The following is a 22,210-nucleotide window of genomic DNA, read 5'->3' as shown; positions in this document are numbered from 1 at the left end:
GAGAGCATTTGAAGGATGGACAAAAGCACAATTAAAGTTGTTTTTTGAAATTAATTATCAATAAATCAATCGAATTTAAAATACTATAAAGTTCAATTGAAAAAAAAATCTTTTTCAAACCTTCGTATCTATAGAAAATATCCACTGAAAAATCCAGTACCTTCTCTGATGCTCCAGTGAAAACCTGTGAAAACGATCCTGTGACAGGTGAAACAAGTTGTACATATCTTTTTGCATGGCTCAAACTCAAAGTGATGGAGAAAACGCGGCAGCGCAAAAAAAAATAAAAAAAAAGCTTCTCTGTTGTGGTGTGGCTGGCCGGCCCGTCAGCACGGTGTTTATCTGGGCGCGAAGATGCCTTCTCTACATACCTTATACATCTATGCTGTGGTCCACTAGCGAGGGATAGGGAGGACGATGAAAGGTAGGGGAGAGAGGGGGGAGGGAGATGCACTCACTTGTGTCGAGGTTTAGCGCAAATTGTTTTATGTTGGCGATTCTGTTTTGATTCGCGCTTGGCTGACGATGATGAGATAGGGGGAGCGATGCCTCTGCCAGGAGGAGGAGGACAACGTCCTGGCTGTGGTTAACTTTAAAAAATGTTTAAATTTGTGGGTCTAGTGTTATTTTTCAAATCATTTTCATGGAATTTTGAGCAAGATCAAATTTAATTTGAATTTACCAATTTAAAACTAAGTTATTTTATGATAATGTCATTACAATATAATTTGTTATACTTATTTTATGCTCAGAAAGTAAAAAATAGTGAACTAACCCCTATAAAAATTGAAAAAAATTCCCCAAACTAGACAAGCTTCCACGCTCCCTCCAAAAACAGACCTGAAACAACATAAAAACCCTGGGGGGAAAATTCAACCGGCACGCCGACCGACCGACGACTGACTGACTAGAGCAAGCCAGATATGGCGCGAAAAGAAAAACAAACATATTTTGATCCACTGCTCGCTACTGCTTCTCTGCTGTTTGCAGCTTCCACCCTCCTCTCGTGGTAACCTCTATCGCTTTGAACAATGTGCCGAAGTTTGCCGCGAAGCTTTTATGCTCTCTCACTCTCTTCGGATGGCTCTGTTTTTATTTGCTTCGGGAGAGAAGTTCGGTGGCGCTCCTGCACAGTTGGATAAATCGTTGCAAAAAGGCTTGAAAATATTTTTATTTATAAAAGGTTTGATTACACATTAAAATTTAATAGTATGCTTGTAATCAGCCGAGCTACCGTGGCCGAGAGGTTACGAGTTTCGCCTTTTAAGCGGAAGGTGATGGGTTCGATTCCTGTCTGGCTCGGCAAGTCAGATCCCTTCAAAGAGTAAATCTGCTCTCTGGGAATACTGACCGGTAGGGGATGGGTTTCGACTAGCGGCGTGCTGGATTTCCAATCCAGAGTTCGTGAGTTCGATTCTCGTACCGGGATGATGAAGTTTAAAAAAAATAAAAACAACAATTTGAAAATCGCAAGAAACATTTCATTTTTGGGTAAAATTATTTTTTTAATTATCCTCATCATAAACAACAACTTTGCTGGAGACACCAAATCGATCAGAAAATCAGCTTATTATTTTCATGCAACAGACAAAAAAATGCGTCAGACAGCCATCTTTATTTGATTGAAATGATTTAAATACTACCTTTTGAGAAGATGAAAATTTGCTTAACTAAATTGTAAATTTTAGAAAAGAAAAAAAAATGGTTTGCATGTTAAAGTCACGGTTTAACAAATATATATTCTTGTTTATGATGTAATATCTACTTTGCAATCGAAACGCACATTAAAAAATGTCTGTGTATGGCAATGTTTTAAATAGTTAAGGCCAAGTTTGACCATCTCAAAAAAAAGGTTTAGATAAGGTTTTCTGAGTGTCAACAAAAATGAATCCAATATTCAAATGACAACATCTCAGTAACTATTAGTCATTGTTTATTACAGCTGCGACTAGACGTCAACTCCTAAAGGAACTAAAACAATATTAAATATTTTCGAAAGCCCTTATTTTTATCACAAGATTTGTGCTCGAATAGAGTTATCCGAAAAACTATCTAAATAGATTTTCATGTATAACTCTAGTTTTGGGCTTCTTTTAAAGCATTTTCGACAGATGATTTTTCCATGCTTATTTTATGGTTGAGTTTGGGGCAAAAGTTCAAATATATGTATTTGAGACAGAAATTTTGGATTAACCCTCTACTGCCCAAATTTTTTTTCGAAATTTTTTATTTTTCCCGTGTTCAGGAGGTCATTTTGAGCAACTTTTGATCTACGAAAAACTTTACTTCTCTTGTTTTACGTTTTTCTTGTTTCATTTTTAGCATTTTAATTTACATTTATCTTGTTTAGTTTATGCTTGTTTTTGGTAGTATTTGGCCTATTCTACCACCTCCTATCATTACATTTTGCCTATCTTTTTTTTCATGTTTTTACAGTCACTTTTTCAATTTTTTGCTTGTTTTTCACATTTTCTGCTATAGAATGGCACCATTATCATTTAAATTGTTACAAAATGCGTAGAGGCATAGTCTGGGAGACTAGAAAAATTATGGCATACTTCTTTTTACTTAAAATATAGGAAATGTTAGTAAAAAACACAGCCAAAGTTGACCCCTAAAAAAATGACATTTTTAAAAACATTGGCAAAGTCACATAAAACAAGTAAAACTTCCAACCCATATTTTTTTTTTAATTTTAAGAGTTCTTCTTTCCAATGCTTTTTAAAGATCAAAAATTGGTTGAAAAATTGATTTTTGGCGATTTTTTAAATCGAAGCCCGTCTAAAGGCGGGGTTGGGTTGTAGAGGGTTAATCAGATATCCGCTTTTCCTAAAAAAAAGAAAATTAGATTTTGATTGAAATTAACATTTCACAACTTAAAAACAAAGCAAAAAAATATTTTTTACATTCCACGTTTTCGATATTCGCGTTTATTTTTCAGAACAAATGGCAACACTGCCAACGGAATTTTGACCATGTGACATTGACAATGACAATAATTGCTGGGATACAGCCTAAGAAAGAAAAGCAATCAGAAAGATGTAGTTTTTTATGCATCACCCAAATACAGTGAAACCTCTTTTTACGCGGTGCGTTACGTTTTTCTAATTTTTAGATTTCTCTGGAACGACGCAACATTTTTGCAATCTTTTAAAAGCACTTTGTAGGTTTTGTTCAGATCTACAAAACGCTTTTTGAAGCTTACAAAAATATTGTATGGTTTAAGAGAAATCTACGAAACAAAAAGCGTAACGCCACCGCGTAAAAAGAGGTTTCTCTGTAGCTTCGATTTTCTTTGTCAAAAATGAAACTAGCATAACATTTTCCGAAAAAAAACTGTTTAAAATCTTTTGAATAAAAAAATTTTAGGGCTTGTTTATATGTTTGGGTTGACATGATTTTGTTTGAAATAGGTTTTTTTTCCTAAAGAATAAAATTTGTTATGATAGTTTTAGTTTTGACAAGAAATTGGACGCATATTTGCATTTGGATTTTTTTCAACGTTTTTTTTAAATATGATTTTTTAGGAAAAATTGGCACCACTGCCAAATGGTTTTTGACCATCTTGTGCCTGAAATGTTCAAAAGATGCAATTTTTGTCATCTTAAACATATAAAAACATGAGTTTTTTTTCAAACTAAAAATTTGAAAGGTTACGAAAAACATGAAACAATAAAATAGACAAAAGGTAATGGTAGAGAAGGTAGAATAAGCCAAATACTATCAGAAACATACAAAACTACACAACTTGCTAAACAAGATTAATGCAAATAAAAAAAAAAAACAAAAAAAATGAAACAAGAAAACAAGAGAAGTTTTTCGAAGAACAAAAGTTGCTCAAAATGACCGCCAAAATAAAAATTTGTTAAAAAGGTTTACCTTAGAGGGTTAAGAGAGGCACTATACAAACGATAAATAGATATTGAAAGATGGCAACACTGTCAAATGATGTCCACTCAAATGTAGTTTTAAGAGTTGTTTAAGTTGTGATATGGTTATTTTTTAAATCTTCTCAGGATAGGTATTAGGGTGTTTCAACCGAAACAAAAAGTTCTCAGATCACGGCAAAACGAGGTTCCCCTTGTATAGGATACCGATAGGGACTCTCATGCCAAATATCAGCCCATTTGGTTGAGAATTGGCCTGTCCCCAGCGAGTTGAAATTTACATGGAAGTTACTATGGGATTTTTGTGCTTTTCGTTCAATCGATCCTACAGGTCAGGGGACAACATGACTTCACTTGGAATAAAGACAAATGTGTAGGGGATGTTCCAATGAACACATTCCAGAAGGAATTAGGGTTGCCCATTCTGTCCCCAAGGTGCGCATTGGAACGACGTCCGGTGTCTCCAGAATCAACAATTCACCCTTCAAAAGCATCGCATTTCCTTAGTATGCTATGACGGCTTTGTGAAAACTACGACACCACATGTCAGATGGTGAACACGTGGAGAGGCATCGATTGCATTATAAACGCAAAATCATCATTTTACGTTATTTAGAATAGTTGAAATTCTTCCAGGAACATCAATAATTATAATTTTATTACTTTAAAGAATGTTTCTGAGCCAAAACATGAGTGTATGCTCTGCCACGTGGTCGCCGTCTGATATGTGGCGTAGTGGTTTTCACAAAGCCGTCATAGCATACTAAGGAAATGCAATGCTTTTGAAGGCTGAATTGTTGATTCTGGAGACACCGGACGTCGTTCCAATGCGCACCTTGGGGACAGAATGGGCAACCCTAATTCCTTCTGGAATGTGTTCATTGGAGCATCCCCTACACATTCATATTGTCCCCTGACCTGTAGGATCGATTGAACGAAAAGCACAAAAATCCCATAGTAATTTCCATGTAAATTTTAACTCGCTGGGGACAGGCCAATTCTCAACCAAATGGGCTGATATTTGGCATGAGAGTCCCTATGGGTATCCTCTACAAGGGGAACCTCGGTTTGCCGTGATCTGAGAACTTTTTGTTTTGGTTGAAACACCCTAATAGGTATATTAATTTGAAAAACCTATTTAACAAGTCCAAACAATATAAAATCGGGTAAGAGATAGTTTAAATATTTGAGTATTTTTTAAATGCCACTTCAAAAATCACGGACAATTGAAAGATTGTGTAATCAATACAATTATTTTTTTCATTGCATTTAGAAAAAAAAATCTTAGAATTTCAAAAGTGTTTTCGCTTTTCAAACAAGCACACAAACACCCATTGTGAACTTCACCGTGCTCGTGCTGTTCGTGTCGAATGGACCTGCTCTTCAGCGGACCGGCGTCCAAGCCCACACTGCTGGCACAGCATCCATCGAAACACCTGACTATCGCGCCCCTTCCCTCGCCGTGTCACGAACGGAGAGACTCCAATCCAAAGCTCGGTCGCCATCAGTCTCGCGGCAGACTTTGGACGATCCACAACGCTGGTGTGTCTGTCTGTGCTACGGGAGTTGGACTCAGTTGGACGCTGTACGTCGAACCAGGTGGACGGTCGAACCGCACGTGGACGGATTTTGCGCGCGCCCTTTTTTGGGGGGATTTTGATTCACGGGTTTTAAACGGATTTGTGGAGAATAGAAGTGAAAACTGGGAAAATTACTAAAATACACAACAAAGGATTATAGGTGGTTATTTGCGAGTATTTTGGCAGAGCATAAAGGCATCAACAGGTTTCAAAATCCGGGTGTGACGATGATCGATGAAAGCATTGTTGATGGCAATTACTCTGTGCAGCAGTGAGTGATTCGTAACATTAGTACTGCTGGGTGGGTACAGAAGAGGGGTAAAACGACAAGAAAGTGCTAAAGAGTGAGAGAGATTACGGATTAAACAACAACATCAACCGAAGAAAAGGCCTCCAGGGCGGCCTTGGGGGCAATCGAGTGTGACGGATGAGGCGTTTGAAGTGAAAATAAAAGTTTAATAAAAAAAGGAGGCAAAAATGCAATTTCACTGCAAGTTTGAGTGAACGCGTGCAAAACGGGATCGATTTGAGGAGAAATTGAAGCAGTGCAACAGCAAAAAAAACACGATGGAAATGATCAAAAGAGCGAAACTTGTACTGCTAGCAGCAACGTTGCTGTTGTTGTTGCTGGTAACCGACAACTATGCTGCTGCTGCACCAGAGCCAGCAGCTGATGCGGAGTCAGCAGTGTTATCGGATTTGGCAACGGTGGTGTCGTCGTCCTTAGCGCCAACGGCGGCAGCTGGACGCGAACAGGAGCCAAATCCTGCGGAACCACAACTAAGCCGGGTCGGCGCCGCGGTGGCACCGGAGAATGTTCAACCACCACAGGTAGGTTTGAAAGGAGGAAGGCTTCTATTTTGGGGGACAAATCAAAAATCTCATAAATTCGTTGATTCTTTATCATTTATTTCTTATGTTGCTGACTTTATGAGTACTTTTCCTTAGACCAAAGAAGCCATATTTTGCTTTTTGGTAATCTATACACTGCCCCTGATCGCATAAATGTCCCATATGCATTTTCATCGTTTTTGAGTTATGGATGCAGTTTTGTTCAGAATCGCGAGATCTTTCAGAAAAGCCTATAACATCCAGTACTTTGTTCTAGAAATCAGGAGGAAATCCAGTTTTTTCGTGAAAACTTAACACGTAGCCTTATGTATGGGACAAACTTCAAATGCTTTTTTCTCAGCTTGCTGTTTTTGCATATGGGACATTTATGCGAACATGGGCATTACAAATCTTTATAAAATGTTGCCAGCTTGTGTATTGATAAAAATAGAAAATATGATTTAAAATATTAAAATTTTATTGGTTTTCGTTAGAAATATGAAATCTTGGAAAATCAGCTTAAGAGAATATGTTTCTATTACGTGGATTTCAGGGGGTCAATCCTGAAAAAACCATTATAAAAAGTGAAATTTACAGGAGGTTTATTCTCCATTTAAAAGGTTTTAATTGAAGGATAAACAAATGACTTATAGTGTTTTTTTTTTTTGTAATTTCGGTTAATGACTGATGAACTGTTAACTGTTACAAATATGTGTGATAACCGTTAAAAATGGTCAAAATTTTCTAATATTTAAATATTGTTTTGGAAATAGATAATTTTTAATTTTGCGGTAAGAAAAAAAATATGCTTCATAAAGTTTTTTTTTGTAATAATTTTATCAAAATCGTTAGATTTTTTGCATATTCTGCATAGAAAAGCATGTATATACAAAGGCACTTTGATTGAATTATAGCTTTAAACAGCTTTTTGAACTGAAATCAAATCACAAATAGCATTAAAATAAATACCATTCTTTTTTACAAAATGATATGTTCACATAATGAGAATTAGTTTATTGGAAATTAAAAATATTATCGTTCTTTTTTTTTAAACAAAAATCAAACAACTTCTTGAAATCCAAAAACATACATTGTTTTTGCCACATAAAAAATACAAACAAATAAAAAATCGTTTGGAATGTTGTATCAAATTATTGTTTTATTAGAAGATATAAATTAAATGCTAAGCACATTCTCACCCCAACTTGAAAAGTTTTTCAGTCGTTATTGCTTTCTTGTTCTAATGAAACAGCAAACCTCCATAAAAACTGATAACTCAGAATGTTGCTTTCATGAGATTATATCAAATATCTCAGTTTAGGGATTTTCTATCATTTAAACTTATCCTAAGCAGGGGGCAAAAATAAAAATAAATCATTTTTGCAAAATTACCTTTCTAGTTTGAATATTTGTTAAACTTTAAAAAGCAAACTATACCATGTAAATATTAGATAGACAGTATGTTGATCATTCATTCATTACAGAAAAGATGTTTTTAAGAAAATATTGAGGAAAGATAAGAAAAATTGAATGGCGAAAATTCGAAACAAAAGTTTCTAAGCAAATGGCATTAAAAGATAAATAATTGGTAAAATTGCTTCTGGATTACCTGCATTTTACTCAACTTTCGTTCAAAAGTTCTTTACAATAATTTGTTAAACAGTCAAATGGAAACAAGGAAATATATGTTAACTTGTTTTCTGGTTGTTTGTTATTTGTTCTGGTTGTTATTTGTTTCTGGTTGTTTGTTATTATGCTTGGTGAGATAATTTAACATTTTGCGGTTCTGGCTACTGCGCCAAGTGCGGTCGTCTGTTCTGAACTGTAGGCGGCGGCGACTAAATCGCGCAGTTTCAAAAACCGCAAAAATTGTTCAAGTGTCAAACACTTCAGAAAATGGAATCAACTCCAAAACGGAATGCATCCGTTACGTCGGATTCTAGCGATTCAGGAGATGAAGAATCCCGGAAGGTAATAATACAATAAAGTTAGAACACAGCAGAAAATTAATTACCCACTTTTGAAATTTTCAGCGCATTAAAAGTCCTACGCCTGAGATACCTATCGAGTACAACATTGAAAGTGACCTAAAGGAGGATGAAGCCCTGTTTAGACTTGAAGCATCGGTTCTTGAGAAGAACTTTAAAGGCCAAAAGTCCAGCGAAAAACGTGGAAACTGCGTTGATGACATTTTGCGTTCTGTTTGAGATCATTGCATCCAGTTTGTTCTCAAGGACGAAACGCATACGAAGCCAAGTAGGGCAAAAATGACCCGGAATATGAAGATAACATTTTTTTCTTCGAATAAAAAAATAATCAACAAGTTTACAATGATTTCTTTATTTCTATCATCAAACACGCTTAAATCCCAATTTCTCGAATTTTTGGTATAGACCCGTTATGATGTAACACACAGCTGAAAGGAACTCCAAAACTCTGTTATGTATTTCAAAAGAACTTATTGTATATTGATAATTCACCAATAAAACCGAATTGAATTGAATTGGTATAGACCCTTGTTTGGGTCGAAAAACCCACCAGCTATGAATGCTAGCACCATCTAAAACCCACACGGAATTGACCCCTGGGGTGCGCTGGATACGGTTCAAATTGGCACTGGGCTGAACCGCAAGAACACTTTTGCCCTTTCTGTACGGATGAAAACGCCATCCCGCTTGTATCTAGTTCGCAATTGTTGTGACACCTAATTGAGGCGTGTTGCTTAAAAACGGCAGTGCGATTCTCGGACATGTTTCCACTAAAATTCAAATATTATATTGAAAACTCTACAAAAACCAGAACTAGAGCAAACTACCTACCAGATGTTGATAGAAGATAAACTGACATGAGCTAAATAATGCACTGAAAGGCCTACTAAGGGGCCGTTGCGATATTCGGAGCTGCGGGATACGCTCGCAGCAGAATGACAATTCATCTTAACAGCCGCAATATTTGTTCATACAACAAAACTATTTTATTTGATCTTCAATCCAACACAAAACTTGAAAAAGAGCAGCAAAGTTTTTTTTAATTGTTGCAGAAGAATGCAAATACAAAATACTGAACACACATATTGTGTAAAATATTAAAGTTATAAAAGAGGCCCAATCTATTTAAACTTGATAATACTTAAATACATTAAATTTAAAAAAAAACATTAAAAAAAACTCTCAAAACGATGAAATAAATTTGATAAAAAAAGGCATTTTATACCAACTTTGAAAAACATATAATGGTTTTCAATATTTGATTAAGAAATCATCAGAGCATCATTTTTTAAAAGTTTTGAATGATTATGTGAGAACATGACTTATTTTCATTGAACATACTTGATTTATGTTCATGTTTATTGGTTAACCACACAATTTAATTTACATAAAATCTAAGACTTTGCATGAATTATAATAACAAAAAAACATACTAGAGTAGGCCACACAATGTTCAAGTTGTTTTTATCACCATTGGTTTTTCAAATTTAGATTAAGTTAATAAAAATATACAACTTTGCTAAACATGTAAGTAAAAAATTAAAAAAATAATGCTAAGAATTATTTCAACTTTTATTGCCCATTATTTCAAAATATGATTGAATCATGTTTCAAAAACACTTACATGTCTTAACGAAAATGCAGTCTATTTTTCGATTTTCATAAAGAAAATGACACTTAGACACTTGAGAGCAATAAAATTATCCTATTTATCTATGTTTTCGTAGTTCAAGTTAACTAACTTCAGAAACTTGTAAAATTAGTAGAAAACTGCTCTTAGAGTACTTTAAACAATTTTTTTACCAAGCTTGGTATGTTTCAAAACTATTTCGTTCGTTTAGAAATAAGTTTTTTTTCTTTTTTTTTACCAACAAAAAAGAGAAAAAAAAGATTTTTTTAAAAAAAGGTTACAGATAACCAGATCTTGAATTACGCAGGAAAATAATTTTTGATAAGATTAAGAATAAGAGAATCGTGACATTTACATTTATTTTTCAAAAGCACACATTACTAGAAAAATCAAACAGACCGTGAACCAAATAAAAAAAAAATAAGTTGTTTCCGGAAAATCACACCCCCAAATCTATAAAAGTTCCAACCTCTTCGATGCACCGGGTTAAATGCAATAGCTATAAATTAATTGAAAAATTCGCAACCTGTTACTTAACACTAACGGCGTGCATTTCCAATGCAGCAAAAGCATTTTATTTCCCTCCCCCACCCCGGGTCCGGTGTTATGAACTTTTCACTCCTCTCGTATCTTCTTTTTGTTTCTGGGTCAGAGACAAAATAACAACATTCGACACATAATAATAATTAAGTGTGTATGCATTCACGTTCCAATCATACGCACCCACCAAAAAAAAAGAGCTGCGAGAACAAGAGAGAATAATGAAATAAAAACAAAAAAACGACCACACTGGGTAAAAATAAATACAAAGGCGGAAAATCGGGCGCGGAAATTTGCATAATTATGTGACTTAATGGTAGATTTACGCGATGAGTGCGAGAGCCGCACGCTGATAACTATCGGTGATTTTCCCAGCTCTCTGCAGGTGAAACTGGGTGAATCGCGATTGACCCCATCGCAGTGCTTCCTTCCCCTGTAGCACAGTAAAAAGTTTTAAATGCTGAATATTATTTACACAAAATTTGATATTTTTCAATTTAGAGCATTTTAATTCAATTTATTATAATTTATTTATATTGATTTATTTTTATTTTGTGTGCTTGATAGAGTTCATTATGGGGTCGATTTGGGGTGGTGGTCAATGAAAGCAAAAGTTGATTCAACTCGGAAAAATTGCTAGCAGAGGAAGGTACTCTCACATCACAAGCTTGAATTGGTGAAAGACGACTCTCTTATTTCATTTGCTTGAGTGTAGAAGCTTGATACAAAGGAAAATTTAACATTTTGCAATTACACTCTTTTTTTTGTTCTGAATAAGGAAGAAAAAAACTTGCGAAAAATAATTGCAACAGCCTAACCCGAGCAGACGGAAATAACTTGGGAATAACATTTTTTGATATTTGAAAATTACTTGGCCAATAACATGTTCTGTTATTTATAATATGATTTGTTATTCGTCGTTATGAATTTTTTGTTATTGGATTGTTATTGTAATAACAGACTAATAGCATTTTTGGTTATTCTTGGAACAAATCTTTGTTATTATTTTTTGTTATTTTAACAACTAATACGATCATCCCAATAACAGTTGGAGAATTCTTCCATAACAAAAAAAAATTATTCCAAATTTGTATTGGCTTTCAACCAATATCAGACCAATAACATTTTTTTTTATGATAACATAAACTGTTATTAAGCTCTTATGCAAAAATGGATTTTTCAAGAAGATTCCATAACAATTTCTGTTATTTTAACAATATTTGTTATTGAAATGGCATGAATTTTGTTATTATCGTCTGCCCGGGAAACAAATTCTTTAATTCATTCAATGGAAAACAAAATGATTGTGAACGCTTTTATTTTTTTAACAAATCTTTTAAAATTTTTGAAGTGTTTTTGTAAGTTTTCCAATTCCTTCAAAAATGAACAGTTCTTTAAAGTTTATGCCAGTTCTGATAAAAATTCTGTTTTCACTTTTTTTTTTTATTTGAGTCTAAATGGTTTACGAAATTTAAAAAAAATAACTTCAAGCGGCATTATTTACAATCATAAGTACCGACATCAGGGGTGACATTAGGTCTGGGGGGTGAGATTGTGTCATACACATTTTCGCATCACCTAGTAGACCAGGGGTGCCCAAAGTATGGCCCGCGGGCCAAACGTGGCCCGCGAGATGATATTTTGTGGCCCGCGGACCCATTTTGAATGATCATGTAAAATGGCCCGTTGACCACTTGTAAAGTAATTTTATACTTTTTCAAAACTATGGTTTATTTTAAGTTTTATATGCTAATCTTTTTTTATTTTTTTGTTAACTTTGAAACTTATGATTTGTCAATATTTTGATCCCCACTTAAGGATACAAACAATTTGTTCAAAATATTTTCTAATTAAAACAATTTTACACGTTTCAATGTGAGTGAAACTCGTAAATATCGTCAAAACTTTTATCATACATTTTTAGAAATATAAAACAAAAGTTCAAGTTTGACTTAGGTAGAATTCTGTAATAGTTGCAAAAATTAAAGTTTTCTTTATTAATTTGCAAGTCATATTGACCCTTTTATGAACTGACCCTCAAACTTACTTTGCACTTCCTTAGGGATTCGAACTCATTACAGTTAGATAACGAATCTGATTGACTATCAACTGATTCAGGCAGACAAAATGTGGAAATCGGAGGATCAAGTTTGCAGCAAATATTTTACAAAGCTTTCGTCGATCAACTCACCCCTCCACCATTATAAAAAATTGGCTCGAATAACCAGGAAAAAACTTAAAAAAAATGAAATTTAGATGCATTCAGCTGAAATTATTTGGATTTATTAAAAATAATTTGAATTTTAGTGAATTTCGATGAAATAAATAAATGTTTTTTCGCTTTTTTTTTTTGAAAATAATGATTGCAGGTTAACTATACGGAAGCTTAAAACATTTTCTAAAAGTTTTTTTTTTCATTGAAATGTTGAAATTCTGGCTCTCAACGATTTTTCATTAGCCGCAACTTATGGATGAATTGTTCAACATGTAATGTCACCACCATTTTCGAAATATAAAAACAAAACTTTAATTTTTTCTTGAAAACACAAGTACATTCAGATAAAAACTTTGTTTTTCAAATACCAGAAACAACAAAATCAACAATACCGATAGAAACCCGTTATTTTGTGGTTTCTATTATTTTGAATAGACATTTTTTTAAATAACAGAAATGTAATCTCTTACATTAAAAAAACGTTATTTATTTTTTTAACAACCTTTTTTGTAAATTTGGCCCGTAAGCTCATTTGAGCTTCAAATTTGGCCCGGCCTCCAAAAACTTTGAGCACCCCTGTAGTAGACCCACAAAAGTTTGGTTGAAAAAACAATACTTGCATCTCAATTTCATTATTTTAACAAAATATTCAAAAAAATACTATCAATTTGAACAGCGTAGAAAACTGTATGTTCAATAACCTGCTCTAATTTTCTTTTTTTAAACTGATGAATATTTATTTTCATTGTTACCCGAATTTTCAGACATTTTTTTATCTTTGAAAAAAAAATAATAAAAAAAATATTAAAATCAAGTTTTGCAACGAGCTGCTTACAACATTTTTTGTAATTCCAAAAAACGCTTGTTGAATGGACTTTCATGTAAAAAATCCATGCGTTTAGTAAATTCATCGTTCAAATAAAAAAAATATTGAAAAATGTTAATTTTCGATACCAGTGCTGAAAAGTTCAACTTTTCAGCACCCATTTTAGTGCTGGTATTGAAAAGTATTAATTTTCCATTCAGCTATTTTTGGTAGACAAAAGTAGGCCGTTTCGTCGTTTGAGAATGAAAGGGAAAATAAGTAGTTTAACGACGGAATAGCAAAAAAATATATTTTTGCTTCCTTGCATTCTAATTTCTTGAAAAAGTATCATTTTATTCAAATCTTTTGAACGAAATATACTTCACTTTGATGTAAAATATTTTACAAATCCAAATCAGTTTTTATTTGTACATTTCTATATTAACAATTCTGGTTTTGCTTATTCGTTTCTACGGAATTTTAAATTTAATTTTATGATGTTTTCTTTATGAAATAAATGATTCAGAAAAATAAATGTTTTGAATAGAAAAGAATGAAATTCAAACAAGCATTGTTTTTTTTAATTAATTCAAAACAACAATATTTATATAAAAATCGATGGGGCATCGCAAATCGATCTTTCATGATTTTTTGCAGATTTTTCCAATGAATATTTCTCCAAAAATGTAAGGTTTCCGAAGATTGCTCCTAAGTCAAGTTCAAGCAAATTCAATATCTTTCTATAGTAAGAAAGGCAAAAGGCAAAATTAATGTTTTTTTTAAATTAGATTTATGGATTTTGTATTTCGAATCTTGTGGCCCGCAAACTTTCCGAAAAACTCTAGAAATTACCAAGTACATAAATGTTTCCCGTTGTAGATTCCCGCCGTTACCGCCAAAACTATGATGTTTTCATTGTTTAATAAGTTTATGAAGGCATATTCGATTAGTATTTATTGTTTATCTTGCAACCCTGTGATCAAGTAGTAAAATTTAAGAAAAAGAAATAGAAATTAGAATATCAAATTCACCTCTGCTTTAAAGTTCAATTTGTGTTTATCAAATTAAGCCATAGTGAGTGGACATAACCTTTTAAAAAAGTTCACTTTTTTGCACGATCAACCTTTACCAACCAAAAACAAAAAAAAACGAGATTCCAAAAGGTGACAATATCTGTTCATCGGCTTCTCACGCCGCCGCCACCAACGGCGCGAGTGCGCCCCAGCAAAAAATCATCATGGGAAGTTCCGTGCGCTTGGTTTTCATTCAACGGTTTCGTTGGTCAGGGGAACTTTTTGAACGCGGAAAAGGTCTCCGGTTTGTTGAGTGAATTATGCCATAAAAATGGATAAAGCGGGAATGCCGTGAAGATGGGGAGCGGATGTTTTTTCCCAGAAACACTTACTAAATAAATAAATGAGTAGAATGGATGCTTAGTTTGTTGTTTCGCCAACGTAAGAGGTCACATCTTAATGAAGCGGAAGAGCATTAAAAAATTGAAGTGGAAAGCAGACGAGGTGGTTTAAAATAGCTGGAGTCGATGGAAATGGGATGGAAGATAATGTCGAGAAGTCTGACATTCTCCACATCACCGCTAATTAGATCTGAATCCAGAATGACTTTTTCATTGGCAACTAATACATTCTTCTATAAATTTTAATGATCTTTCTTTTTTTAGATCAATTTAAACTATAGAGTGAAAACTTCCCGAGGATAAATTTAAAACATCGACGTCAAGTTTGGCGCTGATTGCCGAAATCAAAAGCTTTCCACTCGAGGTGATACGGGTAGGTGCTCGAGCGCGGAAAAAATAGAACGAAGCTCCCCTGCAATATGCATTCCGTCTAACCGCTTGACTGGTGATACTTTGTACTACATCATGCATACAGACATCGACCTGATGCGTTTATTTATGATTGAAACGGTGCACGGAGAGCTTCCATCGTAGGTACCGTGCTAGCGGGGGCGTTGATTCTATGCTCGAACCACTAGCACAACAGAAAACTTAAAGTCTCAAGCATAGCAACACCCACCCTACCTTTGACAACCGCATAAAATATTCATCTTGCAAATGGTGCTTCGCGATGCTAGGAATTTCATCAATCTCTGTGTGATAGAGCATAGATTAGCAGCGTGAAACGACGATTGTGGTTTTCAGGTCTACAGAAGGATACTTCTTTCTTTGTTCTACGATGTTGCGGAAATTTTCGCGACTCGCAGCGATTTTTCATGAATGGCAATAGCTTCCGCTGATGCTTTTGATATTTTGGAGATGAACGTTCAAAATTGTTGCAATTTAAATATTTCCCCAAAATGTTGTTCAAAACAACAAAGCCAATCGTTGTTGACGCGAAATACCGCAACTGAATTCCCAATTCGAAAATAGATCCATCAGAAACTCAATTAACCTTCCTAGAGTGATCACGTTTCAGCGAGAAAAACGGAAATCGAAAGTAAATGTCAATTGTACGGCGTGGGTGGATTGCTTCTGGGAAATCCGGTGCTCGCATTCTGGTAAATATCCAGACCAGTACACTTGAACCAATAGCAAATATCGAACAATTAATTGGCGGTGCAAGGTTTCGGTTCGGAAAAAGAAATATTAAATTCAATAAAAATCAAATTACAGCATGAAGCCGTCATTAAATTGTTTTGCGTTGATATTAAATGAAGAAAAAAAAACCAGCAATATTTATTTATTGGTTCACTGATTAAAGAACAACATCAATTTTTCATTAACGATTGCATCGAAAAGCCAGAATGGGTATGCTTGTTTCTGTTTCAATCATAATACCTCCAATTAATCAATTCGTGGTTGGCTGCAATGTTACTCAAAGCGTGATTTTTTTTGTATATTATCTGAACTGAACCATCAGAAACAAATCATACTTTAAAACTTCTAAATTAATTGAAATGAATGTTAACCCAGCGATTCCACGTCAAACAAGCAGGATTCCGATCAAAAATGCACATATATGGTTCAAAATTGGAATGAGAGTTCCTTGGTCAAAATAATTGAACCCGTATTTTTTTTACTGTTAGGGTTGGTCAAAATATTGCCGTTAATCGAAAATTTTCGCAATCACATTTTTCAAAAAAATCATACAGTGGACTCTCTCGTTGTCGATATTGAAGGGACCATCGAGAGCGGGAGTTACAGTGGACTCTCTCATTGTCAATATTGAAGGGACCGTCGAGAGCGGGAGTTATCAAATTATAGAACGAAAAATCAAAGCAATCTTCTTGAAGGGACTGAAAAATTTATTGACAGCTGGAGTAATTTTGATATCGAGAAGATCGACAGCCAGAGAGTCGACTGTATCAAATTATAGAACGAATAATCAAAGCAAACTATTTGAAAGGACTGAAAAGTTAATTGACAGCTGGAGCAATATTGATAGCGAGAAGATCGACAGCCAGAAAGTCCACTGTACCTTCAAAATGGCTGAACCCTAGCCTGGGCCAATTTTAGCTAGCTTTGGTTTAAAAGGAAGATGATTAGTTCGTACACAAAAATACTTCTTTTGCGCGAGAATTAAAGATGGTGCAAAATGTGATACCGGATTGGTACCGTAGCCAGGTCTGCAGGTTTCTAGAAATATCGAATAGAAGGTTAAACAAAACATTTTTAAGGTGCTCAGTTTATGACAATTTAAAAGCATTTAATTAAGGACCCCTGCAAATAATATGTTAGACAATCTAACAAAATTTCTAACAATTTTCAAGTTTCTACTAAATTGATACGGCTGCTGGAGCTAATACATAACCTCTAAAAGTTTAAAATTTTTGAAAAATCAGTTTTTCCAAGTGTCACTTAATAAGCCCACATTTTCAACTGACAGTATCACATACACATTTTTTATGATTTTTGATGTAAAATTTTTTTTTGAACTTTATGCTCTTTTTAACAATAGTAATAAATTTTGGACTTTAAAATCATGCCCAAAATCTGAAAACTACCAAAAAAATTGTTTTCGAAAAGATTGGAGTAGATAGTTTGGTTGAGACTTAAAAAAAATCTATTTTCCTGTTTCTTTTTCTTTTATCCGCATTATCTCAGCAACCAGTGCGGTGGTTAAATCTTCAATGTTTCTTAGACGAAATTGTAGGAAATTTTCGGGACCTTTCGAATAAAATATGTTCAGGAATGGACAATCATGGACACTATTTTGAAAAATCTAAAAACCGGAATTAATCGGACACAATTTAAATTTAAATTTTAAATAGCTATATTTTGAAAACGATGCACTTAATAAAAAAATGGTAAAGTACTTTTCATAAAAAAATACATAAAAAAATGATTTTAAGTACAAGATTAACTTTTTACCAAAAATAACTATTTAAAAAAATCATAATTCGTCGGCAAAACTTTGGTCCATACTTCTGAATGGCTTAAAAGATTCGGGGTTTTGTCCCCTAAACCATTGAAAAAAACGAAAATAAAAAATACGGATTTTGAGAAATTGAATTTATGTGATAAAAAAGTTGTTTAAAAAACTTGTTAAAAAGTCACCTAATGTTTTTTTTTCCGTGTATCTATTTTTTCTGAATAGTCCTCATCAAAACCTATAACTTTGCCCAAGATACCAAATCAATCAAAAAAATCCTTGAAAAGTTACAGATTTTCGAATATTTACGTAACGGTTTTGTATGAACAGCTGCCAAAATTGTATGGAGATGTGTTTGCGTGAACCAATGACACAAAATGGCTTCTTTGGTGATAGGGAAGGCCCCCACAAAGTTTGAGCCAATAAATTCACAACAAAAATCGGCCGATTTCGTAGAGAATTGCTCTAGTAACTCTTCAGGACAAAATTGCAGAGCGTTAAATTCTACAATAGAATTTCACGCTTGAAGAAATTTTGACACAATCAACACCACCTTCTGAGAAAAATTCGAAATTTTGCTGTTCTTTATATTTTTTTTTTCGAAATTCCGATGCAAACTTCTACCTTAACCGAGTTGGCTCAAAATTGCCAAAGATGCCAAAGATCCAGGGGGTATTTTCATTTTTTTGTTGTCACCCTAATGTCCACCTTGTATGGAAACTTCTTTTGAAAAAATGAATGCATGTACTCAGTTTCATCCGAATCAAAAATTCAACGTTATAAATCTCGAAAAAAAAAATGGCGAAGTTATAGAGAATTACTCAAATATTTTATACTGTTTCTTAATTAATTTTTATGAAAAATACATTTATTTTCTGAATATCTGCGCCATCAAATCATGCGTTCATTTTTTATAAATATCTCTTTGACACCACAAAAAATAACACACAAAACAAGTATATCGTTACTTAATATTTGAGGGTTAATCGAACCCGTTTTGCTGCAGACCAGCTCAATGAGCCTGGCCAGGAGAAAGTGGTTTTGCGTGACGAGCCTCTTTCTCGCTGCTTGGGTAATGTTTCAGGTTTGCTTTTTTATGACTTTGTTTTCCCGCCAATATCATAATCGATTTGCTTGAACGCAAGCCGAGATCGCATAATCGAGCATCGTGAATGACGCTCATCTGTTTGATAGGAGAGCCTACACTCAGTGACACTTGATATAATCAAAAATAATCTTTTGTGACTTTGATTTGAAGGTGTAACATTTTTAAACGCAGTTGTATAATGCATGGAATTTTTATAATCTTGATTAAACACCCTTCGTTATACATTTTGAAACATACTGTACCACAGCTTCTCCTCTTCGCGGCCTGTTTTCCCAAGAAGTTTGAAGAGCCTCGTTTGCATCGTGCCAAATCTTGGCGCATATCAACACACACACGAGATGCTCAAATTATGCACACGCTCCGCAGACGCGAAGATCTGCAGCAGCAGCATTAGCGCCGACACCACTCAATGTGGCACCAAAGCTGAGTAAATGAAGTAGTGCTTACCTACCTGCTCATTATCACTAACGAACTGCTTATTCGCGTGTGACGCGTGACATAATGGCGTCGAAGACGACTCTCAATCCGAGAAGATGCTGCCGAGAGCCACCCACCAGCCAGTGTTAGGTTGTGTGGTTTACCAGGTTAGGTAGCTGAATCATTCTGGCATACGGAGTTACGTTATGCAACGTTATGATGATATGAATTTGGATATGAACTTCCCAGAAGATGACGTTTACATCGACTGCTGATTAGGAACTCCAGTTATGCATTCACAGAATCTTAGATGTGAATCTATCAAATATAGCTGAACGTAAGACAGACAACGTCGTTTTGCACCCTTTATTACCGTAACAGTAATTCAGACATGCATCCGCTCTTAATCCTCTTTTAGAAGAACATTTCGTGTAGTTGATTCCCAGCATGTTGTGCCAGTGATTTGAGAACTTTAATTAGGCTTATTTTTAAAGCTCCCGAAGACCGGGAGAGATTATGTTGAAAACAAGGTGAAATATATAAAGGAGAGGAGAACTATTACTCTCTGGGTTTCAATCGAACTGTCAAAACAGGGTTCCAATCGATCAACATGACCTGACAAGTATAAGGTTGGAATCTGTTCAAATCATTTTTGATCGAAAAACAAGATTCCAAGCACTAGATTTTTTTGAAATTTTTGTTTTTAATTATAGTAATTGTAAACAACAGTTACAAAAAACAGTTTGAAAAAAGAATATTTTAAACAAATTCCAACCATATACTTGCCAGCTCTTGTAGCTCGGTCGGAACCCTGTTGTGACAGTTCGATTGACATTTCGCCTCTCCATATAGGCTCTCTAGATATATAGGGTAAGAACCTTTAAGTACACTCCCCAAGCAGCATTTATTGTCGCCAAGCCTTATTTGCAACTAATTCAAAACAATCCAATATTGCTCAGGCAACATGTACGCAACACTCCTGGTGACAAAAAAAGCGCACGACAACAACGCGATTGGCAACAATAGCCAGATAGTTGTGAACGTGTTGCAGCAACGTTTCCTATGCGATGCTAAGTTTTGTAGGAGAAATCGATGGTGTTGCAACAATGTAACAAATATGTTGCAAATATGTCACCATGGTGGTGAAATTTTCGGTTGCTTGACATCAAACGTGCAGCCGAAATGATTTCAAGCGCAACAAAAATATAATTAATTTCTGAGTTAATATGTTTCCGCTTTGGTTTCGCTACAAAACAAAAATGGATAAGTCTCGAAAAATAAACCTGTCGCATTTTTTGTCGACAACAAAAACAATTGTTTTTCTTAAATGTATAGAAGGTTATTTCTATGGCAATTCCAAGTTTACCGAGTAGAATTGCATTCTGCTCAGGATTTTTTCATGCGCTCTTAATCTTTTTAAAATTTGCTGTTTTTTCTGGAGCCATTTCAGTATCAAAATTAAAAAAAGTTGGCTAAAATATCTGAAATTATTTGGGCTTCAATCCTAGCTACGCAAAATGACAATTCTGTAGCAAAAAGTTATACAAAATGAGTTAAAATAGCTGAAAATTGATTGTTAAAATATTTTTTTCCAATCAACCATCATGGCGCTTTGTATGCACAGGGGTGTATTCAGGAATCTTGATTAAAATTAGGGGTATAAAAATTGTTGTATATGGATGTCAAAGTTTAAACAAAGAATCTGTCATGCTCACGTCAGTTGATGTTTACATTAGGAACGAGCAGGATAGACTGTTTGTTTATACTTCGGCAATGGCTATATTAAACTGTTTTACTTGAAGAAGTTTTCATTGGGAATGAGAGAAAATTAAAATTAGCATCACAAATCACAATTAATTTTGCTCCGGATATTTCAAGTCTACCATACATTTTCACATCTGTACTCACGCAAATAGAAATATTTACAATAGATTGTTGTGAACGAGAGTTAAGACAAGTTTAATTGATAAATCTACAGTGATTATTGATTAAATCTTCTTGACATAAAACGAGGTAACACAAAAACCATTTTTTTTGTAATAGTTGCCATGAATTTATATACGATAATATAAAATAAATTTTGCACAATTCCAACCAATTTAAGACCAATTAATTTATTTTGGAAAATATATTAATTCCATATTTAAGAACAAAAAATTATATATTTCCTTTGATTTGTTTGTATCAATTCAAAACTAAATACAAACAAAAAATTCTATTGTAAAATTTCATACAAAAGCTCATGCAAAAGGGTGGGTGCGCATTTTGAAAAGTTCAAGGGGCTCTCCTGCCAAATATCAGCGCATTTGATGGTAAACTGGCTGCGCGCATCAGGGTTAAAGTTTACAAGGGATTTACTATGGGAAATTTCGTCTTTTTGTGTAAACGCTCCTACAGGTCTGAGAAAATCAAACGGCAACTTCTGGTATGGTCAAGCCTAATGGCCTATTTACAATCACTTTTCTTAGATAATTGAAACTTGACGTACGGATTGAAAAAAATCTTAATCTACGGTAAGTTGACCGCAAGTTTTCTAAGTTGATTGTAGATGACGGTCGTAAGTTACGTGCTTTTCTAAGTAACATATCTTTTTTACTTTACTTAACTATTCTAAGCTAAGTGATTGTAGATAGGCCATTAGAGGAATGGTTTGGAGAATACTTTTCACACAACCAATGCGCCATGGGTTTCCTATGTACATAGGACATTTTGAAAAAGTAAGCGAGAATTCATTGTACCTAGAGCTAGCGCGATATGTTAGTCAGATACCAGCTACTGGATATCAAGGAAACGAGAGGAATCACAAATCCGCATAAATAATTTCAAGACTGTTCAGGTGTAAACCGAATTCGTCCACTCAAAAATTTAAGTGGACGAATAA

At 34.3% G+C, this 22,210-nt stretch overlaps 2 protein-coding genes across 5 annotated transcripts in view; one reads left to right on the top strand and one right to left on the bottom strand.

Annotated features, from left to right (window-relative positions):
- LOC120413951 (actin-histidine N-methyltransferase) overlaps positions 1–22,210 on the bottom strand; it is a 155,306-nt gene that overhangs the window by 68,883 nt on the left and 64,213 nt on the right. The gene's annotated exons all lie outside the window — the stretch shown is intronic.
- LOC120415303 (uncharacterized) overlaps positions 5,400–22,210 on the top strand; it is a 74,966-nt gene continuing 58,155 nt past the window's right edge. For all 4 annotated transcript variants that reach the window (XM_039576801.2, XM_039576789.2, XM_039576794.2 and 1 more), the window contains exon 1: positions 5,400–6,298. In XM_039576801.2, the coding sequence (XP_039432735.1) occupies positions 6,035–6,298 (264 nt within the window). In that variant the 5' untranslated portion in view covers positions 5,400–6,034. The remainder of the gene's footprint in view (positions 6,299–22,210) is intronic.

Source organism: Culex pipiens, chromosome 3 (genome assembly GCF_016801865.2).
Source record: "Culex pipiens pallens isolate TS chromosome 3, TS_CPP_V2, whole genome shotgun sequence".
Lineage (NCBI taxonomy): Eukaryota > Metazoa > Arthropoda > Insecta > Diptera > Culicidae > Culex > Culex pipiens.
This window is presented reverse-complemented; position numbering and strand designations above follow the sequence as displayed.